This window comes from Ammodytes marinus, assembly GCF_949987685.1.
Source record: "Ammodytes marinus genome assembly, chromosome: 15".
Classification (NCBI taxonomy): domain Eukaryota; kingdom Metazoa; phylum Chordata; class Actinopteri; order Uranoscopiformes; family Ammodytidae; genus Ammodytes; species Ammodytes marinus.
In genome coordinates, this window is record NC_137219.1 from 4533619 (window position 1) to 4545072 (window position 11454).

At 41.5% G+C, this 11454-nt stretch overlaps 1 protein-coding gene across 1 annotated transcript; it reads right to left on the reverse strand.

Annotated features, from left to right (window-relative positions):
• Positions 1-412: 412 nt before the first annotated feature.
• Positions 413-9109, reverse strand: cdc25b (cell division cycle 25B). Its single transcript, XM_080042099.1, has 15 exons — positions 8608-9109; positions 8306-8388; positions 7579-7630; positions 6215-6256; positions 6016-6049; positions 5547-5675; positions 5102-5221; positions 4872-4970; positions 4408-4485; positions 3840-4028; positions 3425-3529; positions 3274-3336; positions 2820-2918; positions 2189-2434; positions 413-1558 (listed from the first exon to the last, which is right to left on the reverse strand). The coding sequence occupies exons 1-15, from the start codon at positions 8823-8825 to the stop codon at positions 1418-1420; spliced, it is 1698 nt and encodes a 565-aa protein (XP_079898225.1). The 5' UTR covers positions 8826-9109; the 3' UTR covers positions 413-1417.
• Between the last annotated feature and the right edge of the window lie 2345 nt (positions 9110-11454).

Below are 11454 nucleotides of genomic sequence, written 5' to 3' on the forward strand. Positions count from 1 at the left end.
CACTCAGTTTAATCAAGGGAGCCTTTACATTACATTTACTCTTTGTTGCCATTACCGACAGGTGAAGTTTATAAATTACAGCAAAAGGTTAAAAATGTAAGAATTTCAGCAAGATATGGGCCCCATTTATTTCACTGTGGGGGATCATTTAGGGTGCTATATAGTGATTGAGAAACTAACTGTAGTATACACTATGTAGTAATTTCAGGCAACTGGTTTTACACTGCATAGTTTTTCATTTAAATCCCCCCCCCCCAAAAAAAAAAGAAAATATACTTCTTGCCCCTGGCCTTGACACAATTCTATCCAGGAAGACATTCCCAGCACACAACATACAAACCTATCAACTCTAAAAAAATAAAGATACTCTAGATGCAATTTGAACACACATCGGGCTCTTTATTTCAGCAGCTCCACCACAAGCCTGGACCAAAATATTCAAACCACCCCATTCATCATTATAAACACATGACATCATTGTTTCCACAGAGAGGGGAAGACATTTTCTCTCCCTCTCAAAGTTTAAGAACCAAAAGCCAAAACAAAAGAATAATGTTTTCCTTAGATCTAAAAATCCTCTCACACTTGCTGAACCTGCAGCATTAGAAAAAAAATCTCAACTGCAAAAAAGGTAACAGGTAGTTGGTTTTGCTTTGGTTTTTTTCTGACCAAGTATAAAAATAGTTACCGTGGTATTGTAACTGATCAGGAAAGAAGGAGGAAGAAAACATAAAAAGGCTTTCCACTAGCCTTTAACTTTTAGTTGTCATTAAAACATCCATTTTTGTAATTTGGGGATGCCAAGAGAAAGGCATATTTTGTAGAAAATCAGTGTATAAATGGGGGGTAAAATAATTCATACAAAAAAAAAAAAAAAAGTATATAAAAAGTAGTATCAAAAAAGCACCTAAAACATTTTTAAGGTATTTTAAATTAAGTGCTTAAATAAAAATAAAAAACATGACAAATTCAAAACAAAATAAAATATACACAGGGAGGAGGGTGAATGAAACGTTAGACTTGGCAGTGTGGGGTTTGGTTGTATTATTGCAATGTGGCAGCGATTTGTGCTTCAAACGCCAGCATTATAAAAACAAAAAGAAACAGGGTAAAAACAGGCAGTAGGTCCAAAGTGGTTATTAAAAGGAACGATGACATCACCTCAGCGACATCTTCAGAGTCGAGCGTCTTTCACGGTCTTTCCCCGCTTTAAAATTTGCATAAATAACTAACTTTGCTATAGTTAAAATGAACAATTTGAGACTTAACAAAGTCTTGTTGATTATTCCCAAAAAAGGCATTTTTTCCTCTGTGGTGGGGCGAGGCATCGGGCTCAGAATAGAGTGTGTATAGTCTGTTCAGGGGGGAGAGGCAGTGTGTGTTTTAAACAGGCAGTTTCAATGGCCTATGGAGGTGTTCACAGCTTCTTGAGCCGGCTGTACATGTCTCTCTTGCTGCGCTCCCCGGCCCAGGTGCGGCTCCTCAGACGGAACTTCCTCAGATCCTCCTTGAAGTCCTCGTGGTGCATCGGCCGGTACGACTCTGGTTCACATTGAGCCTGAGCAGGGGGAGAGAAAACAAGACCAGGTTAAAGCAATGAAGAGACATCAAGGGTTTCATTTAACCTCGACATGTATGACTAAATAATAATGCCGTAAATGTCCCGTTTGACAATAGTTCATCTGTTCTCAATGTAACAGTGGACAGTGAATATCCAACAAAAGATGTATGCCTACTAGTGTCAAGGCTGCAATCTTTACTTTTACAGATTGTTCTATATAAAACACTTGATGTCAAGTGGTTTCCAGTAGGGGTGTGCAAGTGTAACCGGTTATTGAATCATAAACATTATGGAAAAAGGTTTTGAAAATGATTCAATGTGTTTGAGACACTCCATTCATTTAATTTCACATCACAACTAACAAACTATTTAGAGATGAAAAAAGCTAGTCTGCAGAATATGTCTGCCACGTTCAGAGTGTTATCAGCCAGCCCAGCAGACACGCCACAGACACGTGATGTCAGTCACCGCCTCTGCAGCTGTGAGTGACGTAGTGACCCAGTTAAAGTGAACTATGCGCCTAAGTATCTGTATGCATAGAATGTATCCGTCATATTTGAGGGCCTTTGTTAAACCTCGACCTGGCATTCAAAGTACGTTATAGGAGGAAGGTGAAGCAAAGCTCACCTGGAAATGGGGGAAGAAGTCTTTGTATCCGCCCTTGAGGATGTAGAGCTCTGGGTAGTGGAGGACGGGATAGTCGTTCATGGCGCGGTCTCTCTCCCTGATGAAGCGACACATTCTGGGGCCGCGCTCCGACGAGAACTCGCAGTGGAACACGAAGACAACGCGCTTGTCCACGGTGGTCGGGATGATCGGCCGCTTGAGCAGGAAATCCTCCAGCTGCTCCTCCTGGTGCAGGTTCAGAGCACCCTGGGGGAGACAGAGACAGAAATAACCATTTAATACATGACAGACAAATGCTTTTGACTTTTTATGTATATAAAAAGGTATGTATTAATGTCCAGTGTGTCATTGCATGCTTCTGTATTGTTAACCGAGTCTGTGATACTTTGTTATTGGCTACAAATGTAAATCTACAGATGGCTAAATGAAAAGTATGATATGTATTATTGATTGTGTGGACATGGAAAATCACAAAAAAAAATATATATATAAATATTTCTTGACAACACACCAAAAATAATTCTGCCTAAGCAAAGTGTGTAAACAAAGCACTTAAAACTGGTTGTGACTGGATTTTTTTTTTTTAAATATGCCCTTAACAACACAAACATTTTTGGAATTTCCGGCTCACCTTGATGTGTCCTCCCTCAAACTCGTAGGGGTATCGGCAGTCGATGACGATGACTCGCTCCACCAGCTGATTAAAGTGTCCGGAGAGAGCTGCCACCATCTGAGGAAAACACATAATAGGATTTAGTATAAAAAAAAAATACGGCAAGTTCTTCTGATAAATTACAAAATAGTAATATGGCTGCCACTAACAACTTAAAATACCACTACCTTTTTCAGAGTCCAAAGAGCCACTCAACCGAACAATGACCGGAGCCAAAAATAAAAATGACTTACTCCATGACGTAGCAAGTATGCAAGACTTTAAAAATGTACGCATGGAGGGACACTCTTACCACTACACTACGAGCGCATTTTAAACGTTGACAATGTTGATTAGACACTACAGCCATACAATCCAGTTGTGGCATTTGTCACATAAGGTAGCCAGTGAAACCAGCAAAGTGTCTACTCACCATTTCTGGGGTGATGTACTTGAGGTCTTGATGTTTGCCTTCCACTGTTGGCAGCACAAAAGTCTAAAAAAGACAAATTCATTGGATTAGTAATTTAACACAATTAAGCTATTAGTGTAAGAATCACAGCAGCAGCAGCAGTCTTCATTACCTTGGTGAAATCTCCAATGAGCTCGTTGCTGCTTTCCTCTCCGTCCAGCAGCTTCTCTATGTCTGTCTGACAGAAGGACTTGGACCTCTGGAGCAGTGAACCGCTCTGCAGGGAGACGGAGGAGAGAGAGTTAACGAGGCAATTTGAGATGGCTCTGTAAAGCCGGTGACATTAGACAGTGAGCCTCAGAGGAGGTTTCAGAGCCGATTCTACACTTCCACTTAGGAGGGAACAGATGAACAGAGGAGACTGAATTTCACCCTGAAGAATTGTCCCAACAAAAAAAAAAAAAAGTGTCTGCTTTGGTCGAAACTGATCACTTGCAGCATGTCAAAAGCATCCCAACAGGTTGAGAGCAACAGCCCTTAACCCTTTGATCAAATGCTCATGGTTGCACCAGGCAGTAAGGACTCACCAGTCGTGGAGATTCAGGGAAGATTTCCAGGGTGGTGGCATGTGTTCCTGCCACACTGCGTCGTCTCTTCACCCTGATCGGAGTGTTCTCGTCCCTGGGACACTCGGGACGTTTGACCGCAGCACGGGACACCGGGCTGGGCATGGAGGGGGAGCGGAACAGGCTGCGGGGCCGGCAACGAATCACAGGCTAAAAAGGAGAGAGAAAATATATGTTAACTCCAATGAACAGTCTATTGTAAGCTTAAGATGACAAGCCTGATTATGATACTACCTTCGTCAACCATAAGGAATGTTTTGTTTCAGTAACGACTTGTGATAACATTGAAGACTTTTTTTTTTTTTTTTTTTAAAGGGCAAACATAAACATTTCAGCTTCTAGAAACTAGATTAATGCGATACGAAATGTCAAACAGGCTTCTTGTGTTTGCCCACATGAACTTTTCCCATCTCTCTAGACTTCCACCGTTTCTAATTATACAATGGAGGCAAATGCTTGTTATTGGTCTTCAAGTCGAGTCTCACTGCTTTACTCATGTAATTAATTCATCCCATTAAGACAAACTTACCGAGTCTTCTCCGGGGCTGTCGGTCACCAGTGGGGCTGTGAGCAAACTGGCCATTCCCATCGGCATCCCATTGTCGTTCTGTAGGTGACAAGGAGGTTGTGTGAGACATGGTACAGAGAAATCATGAGCATCTTTAGTCAAAATTTTGATTTTCTGAAATATACCAGAACAAGGTGATTTCAGATTCTCTAAAAAGTTTTGGAATAATTTTGTAACTCATTTGCATTTAATAATTTGTGACTCAAAGTATTAGTTTATTTTTTATTGTCATTTTACTTATTTCATCATCATTGATTTTTCCTTACATCTTCTTTTTTCCTTTGTTATGTGTACGTCTGTGCACTAATGCCTCAAATTGTAGTAACCATGTATTTTAAAAAATAGAATAAATACACTGCTAAAAAAAAAAAATCATGATTTGATCCATTTAATGAACACATGCTTTTCCACAGCTGTCCTCTCACCTCCATGTTGTCATCCAGAACCTCCTGGAAGCCGTCGTCCTCGTAGTCTTTAGGGGACGGGGGCGAGTCAAAGAAGTCCAGCTGCTGCGTGGGGGAAAACTGAACGGAGGGGGAAAAAAAGACAGCGATCGTGAACATCTTTAACATAGTTCACATCTTTCTAGAACCAGTATTAACACTGTATGTGCAAAGATGGCTCCAGATTCTTCATATGTTTTTACGTCACATACCATGAGGGCTGGTGCCGAGCTGGGGCGGTGGGCAAACGCGTCCTTCGAGCGACCGCTGTTGAAAGAGCGCACGCGACAACGTGACACCGGCTTGGTTGGCTTCTTGAATTCAAAGCCCTCCTGAAAAAGAAAAGAATCTCATTTGAAAAAAAAGAAGAGTGAAACAATACACAACAACATTTTTTTCCAATCCGTTTTGTTTTTAAAAACACATCTGCAGGAATTAATTTTCTGAACCAACTTTACACTTACTGAAGAAATGCAACAGGCCTGTATTTTAATTTAAACTAATATTGTTCTAATGTTAACCAACTAGGTGACATGATAAAATCCAGAGATTGTAAGCCAAATGATGCAATGCCTTCACTATAGCAACAGACCATCTTTCTCTATGCATTAGAAAGTTCCATTGGAAGCAACAGTCCATTTAACAACGTTCTCTTACCTCTGGAATGTTCTCCTTGTTGCCGCGTTGAGAGGCGGACATTTGCGACGGTTGTTGACCAAATATTCCGTAGCGGTTTGAATCCATGTCTTGTTCTTTATTAGACGGACTGTAGCTCTGGAGCTGGAGCTGAGAAGGAGAAGACAAGAGGGGTCCGGTCAGAAGATGCTCAGAGACTAAAACAATCTGCCATGTGGTGAGGTTCTGAACTCACTAAAAACTGCCCTCTAGACATAATCTCGTTATCCAAAATGTGTTACTGCAAATTTGATGTCGCTTTGATTGCAAGTTAATGTTCTAAAAAAATAAATAATAATCTCTTGTCCCCCGTGTATGTTATGATCCGATTACACCAAATTCCTTGAGTGTTGTGCTTTATGGACGCCTGACAACCAGGTTATAACTACAACAGGCTGAATTAAAATATATGCAATACTAAACAAACAAAAACATGACAAAATGTGCTTACTGGTAATGAGTTGTTCCTTCGAATGGGCATCTTCCTATAATTGATAGAAGGGAGACAAAGACATTTCTGTCAATACAAATGATATCAACATGCAGACAGGCCGTTTGAGTTTGAGGAGTAAAATGAGGTTCAAATAAGGACAGGCAATAATCAAACACCAGAGAATGACTTCAGGTTATGGAATAGATTGACTACTTACTCGTTGACAACTCTGCGGGACTGCTGAATGGCCCTTTCAAATCTGCAACAGGAAAAATGACAGATAATGTATTAGGTGCCTTAATATAGCAGCAAGTAAAGTAAAAAAAAAATGTAATCAAAATTGTAGAACATTTTCTGTGAATCAACTGATTATCAATGAACCAAATAGGTTTTAACCAGAAAGCATTGTGTCTTCATAATAAAGCCTTTGGTTAAGACGGCCTTCATTGCCAGTCAAAGCACACTGTGTGCTCATTAACTACAAAGACCAAAGAAGCTGGAGTTCTATAGAGCAAGCCAGAGGAACGGTTGGACTAGGGGAAGTTGGGTGAATGCGTAAAGCCAAGAGGTGGTCTTTGCATTGGAGCAAAACCCACCTGTATGCTAAATGAGTGAGAGAGCTCAAAGTGCAGCTCTGAGGAGGTGTGTGTGTGTGTGTGTCAGTGTGAGTGTGTGTGTGTGTGTCAGTGTGAGTGTGTGTGTGTGAGGGGGGGGGGGGGGGGGGTGGCAGAGATCAGCTAATCTACCATATGCCTGCTGGAGCCAGCGCCGCCAACCCCTTTTCTGCAAGAGCCCTTTGTCTGAGGAGGAGAGAGCGTGTCCCATTCAAAGCAACCCGGGAGGAGGCAGGGCAGGGCGCTTGTTTTCTGGGGCTGCCCTCATTTCTATAGCCCCTGATGCACAGAAACCTCAACCCCCCCTTTTCTCCTATTGAAATAACAGTGCATAGGAAGAGTGTGCCAAACCCCAGAGGGGGGTGGCTATCATCATTATTAGAACCCAATACTAGGGCACATCCTCCCCCAAAAAACCCTTAGCGACCATCCCAGCAGCTGTTAAGGAGGTGAATGGGGGTCTTTTTCTACTTCAGCACCAAATGCTGCTGTAAAGGAACTCGCACATCAGTCGTGGGCAGATGTCTGTAGCAGTGAGTGACTCGCCCTAACTAGGAATAGTGAAGAGTAAAGAAAGGGCCACCCAAGATTAGCAAGGAGAGGATATGCGGACAAACTGGTCGAGATAACAAAGCCAAACTACATTCATGTTACAAATAGTCTGCAACTATTAAGCCGGTTTCTACGTTCCAACGTCTTTTTTCACTTGATAACTTAATGAAAGTTAAGCTCCCCCTGCTCATATCAGCTAATCTTCTTAGTAGAAAAATTAGCGACGCTGGCATCTTAAAGCTAACGGTAGAAAAGATAATCCTACAGATGAGGTATAGTGCTTGGGTGAGTGCAGGGTGGGAGTGGGTGAGTGCAGGGTGGGGGTGGGTGAGTGGGGTACGCAGAGAGGGGCACAGCTCACAATCTGATTGATTAGAACAGACACAAGGACATACAGACACACAGTGCAACTTACGTGTCATCCATTTCTGGAGCGTCCATGGGGCTGGGGAGATCCATGCCCAGGCCTGAGGGGAGAGATTGGTGTCAAGGGTCAATTTAAGCATCAAGTGGTTAAGAGTAAGTGATGTGGAACTGGCACCAAGAACCAATGAATAGCAATACATTAGAACGGATGCTGGTGAATGATTTGGTACATTTTCTAAGTTTAATAGTATATTGGGTGTTGACTTTACACTATATACGAGTTATGCATGAGTGCAACTGTGCATACAAATAAAAAAGGGACCGCAAGTACTGATTATATATTCATCACACCAATCATTATTGTTCAGATTAGATGTCAGAAAAGGGTGGGAATATCCTATACGCACTTTCCTAAAAAGGTTTAGATGACCCTTTAAAGTAGCTTGCGTCACAGTATAGGTCATGAGTTACAGATCACATAAGACAGAAAAAAAAGTGTATATTATTGATTGAGAAGTTGAAAATCATGTACTAATGGCATTTTGGCTTGACAAATTAACATAATTGCAAATTAATTTATATTGATCGAGTTATTGTCAATATCATTGTTGTTGAACTTAATTATAACCATTGACAATGCTCCTCATCACATGACTACATCATGTAAAGATGAGGGGAATGAGTAGTATGAAATGAGATGCAGATATGTACGAAATTCAGGCCCTCGGGCATCATTCAATTAGCACAGACAATAGCCTTCTTTGGCGGGGGCTCACCAGCATCGGATGAGACGTCAGAGGCGAAGGAGGGAACCTTCTCGAGGGGTGCACGCTTTCTCCTTTTCGGAGTGTCCCACTGGCTGCGTGGGGAAAACGAACAAGAACAAAGAAATCAATGAATTGGACAGTAATGCAGAATCAATGTAACACTGATGGAATTGAATACATGTAGTTTAGCAATAGCATAGCTTGCAATACAACATAACAGGAGCTCTAGCTAGGTCATACCATAGGCCTACAGTATATAGGTCATACAAATAGAACACCACAAAACCGTATACAAACAACTATATTAATACCTTCCAAGTACAGCTAAATTGGTCATGTCCAGAGCCAAAGTGGTGACAGGAGACATCACGGTGGCGGGTCCAGGGCAGAAGAGGTCCATGCAGTGCCCGTTCTTTGTGCTCATCTCGGGCATAGTGAACGAGGAGAGCCCGGGGATTCCGTCGGGCCTAGTTTTCAAGATGCGCCTCACAGGACTAACAGGGCTGCCAAACACATCGACCGACTCCATCTTTAGCGCGGGGTCCAATTTGTATGTATATAGAGAATCCGGTTGAAGTTATTACTTCGTTTTTAAAAAACAGAGTAAGATGTCGGGATACGGAGAGACTTCAAGCTAACCTAGGAAGCTAACTAGTCATCTAGCGATAATTTAAGATAACATGTCAAAATATACAACCCAAAACACCGACTGGAAGTGTATCCTCAGTTCCGTATGGGGTATAATTTAGGTTCAGGGCTAAAGCCACATAGTTTTTGTCCCTGTCAGAGAGTTGCAGCACCGCGTACACCCTCTCTGACAGCCCCTGGTTTTCTGAGAAATGGATCCTGAAGCTGGTCCTATTTATGTTCAAAAGTGATGCTCCGAAGCGGCAATCTCTAAGCCAATCAGCGTCGTTGTGACTTTCCCTCGACCAATCAAAGCGCTGGACGAGACGCCACTGTTGTTCCCTCACCGGATGGAGCGTGGCAGAAGAAGGATGTGATGACAAAATCCTTTAAACTTTTTCGCATCTTCCTTCTCAGATATCTTTTGTTCTCAGAGAGTCTCAACTGTTGCATAAACATTTATGAATGAAATACTCGACGAATGCGCACATATTTCTTACTGATAAACACACCTTGCTTTTAAGACACTTATTTTTATTATAAAATGCGCGAGGAAAGATTAATTTGGCCTCTATAAATGGCAAAAAGGACAGATATGCCTGCTGCATGCAAGCCTGTTTATCCTATAGACATAAAAGAAGTGTGTACACAACACCATATCATTTAAAAAATCAACACAAACATGTATAATTCCAAAAATGCAGAAACTTTAAATTATATAAACACTTTCACACATACAAGGGGAAAAGATTATTAGATAGATAGATAGATAGATAGATAGATAGACAGACAGACAGACAGACAGACAGACAGACAGACAGACAGACAGACAGACAGACAGACAGACAGACAGACAGATAGACAGATAGACAGATAGACAGATAGACAGATAGACAGATATATAGATAGATAGATAGATAGATAGATAGATAGATAGATAGATAGATAGATAGATAGATAGATAGATAGATAGATAGATAGATAGATAGATAGATAGATAGATAGATAGATAGATAGATAGATAGATAGATACAGAAAAATAAAGGGAAAGAAGACAGGAATAGAGAGGGAAAAAGGCAGGGAGACATTTTGGCAAAGGGCATTGCTATCACATGCATACCATAGCCTAGTAGCATACCTCATGTATCGCCTCCCACATGAAAGTGACTCAGACAAAGAAGATCAGTTTCTCACTGATGTAACACTAAATACTTCCTTTCTGTTGTTTCTGCTCCACCAGCCTACACATTCTTCCAAAAGCATGTTAAATTCATTATGGTTTATAACTTTAAAACAAAGTATTACTGACTATCGACCATGTTCTGTGAGGTAATGCGATTTCTGAATGTATATAGATGTGTTTAAGAGTGGTTTGCATTAAATTTGCATGTTGCATGTGTGAGTAACGGGGTTTTATTTATATTTTCCTATGCATCACACATCTCTTTCTGTCTCTATGTGAAAGAAATTGCAACTGCAGCCCCAAAAAAACTGTCAAAATGGAGTTCAAAATGTGTTTATTTAAAGAGGTAAGCAATGCCATATACACTGCTTCTTCCAGTTCTTCCATCATAGTAAAGCAGAACGCATATATTTATGAACAGTCTTATGAATTGCATAATTTGGTTTGCATGCATTTGTAGAATAACACATTAACTAATGTTCTGGTGCCTGGTTGTCTCACAGAGACACATATGTAATGTCCTCTGGATTAGGCCCCGGTGTCTTGCTGTGAGTTTCAGGACTCCATTTTGAAGGTTTAAAGCACTAGTTACTCTGCAGGGACAAAGACTCATGTTTGAATAAACACACACACACACACACACACACACACACACACACACAACCCGGGATGTAACTAGTTCAACCAGGTTGAACTAGTTACATCCCGGGTTGTAACTAACCGAGGCAAACTAACAGAGGCAAACCAACCGACAAAACCAGACCTATGTGAAAAGTAAAAAGACACCAGTAATTTTTAAATTACTGGTGTCTTAAATTCCTCTTCCACCGGAAGTCCAGGTTACTCATGTACAGCCCTGACAATGCCGATTGTGCAGTTATGTGCAATTCAGATATCTTATCAGGCGAGGCAGGCAGCACCCACTTCCAGCACAACAACAGAGCTTTATAGTGTTCCAACGAGAAGCCCTTTCGGTATCATTTTGTGCAAACCTGAAGTCGTATAGGCACGGGGGTGTTCTGACCCTTGGCAAATGTCTTCACAGGTTTGTAGAGCTGAAGTATCTGTGTGATTGGCATCGCAAATGTAAATGTGGGCTTTAATGCACTTCCCTGTAGAGGTACAACAAGCACGGGCCTGTGACTCTGGGATCCACACCCCACAACTCAATAGAAGAGACACAAGAAGTGGGGGAGTAAGGAGAGAGGGGTATAGAGGGAGAGAGAGAGAGATAGGGATAGAGAGAGAGAGATAGAGAGAGAGATAGAGACCGAGAGAGAGAGAGAAGGGCGAGTTGGTCACCTCGAATAAAATCCCCCGACACCTTCAGTTACGACAAAACCTTCAC

Coding starts and splice junctions, on each gene's coding strand:
- cdc25b (XM_080042099.1), bottom strand. CDS start 8,825: ATGGAGTCGGTCGATGTGTTTGGCAGCCCTGTTAGTCCTGTGAGGCGC. Junction 4,971..5,101: donor GCTCGGCACCAGCCCTCATG/GTATGTGACGTA, acceptor CCCTCCGTTCAG/TTTTCCCCCACGCAGCAGCT. Junction 3,337..3,424: donor TCATTGGAGATTTCACCAAG/GTAATGAAGACT, acceptor TGTCTTTTTTAG/ACTTTTGTGCTGCCAACAGT.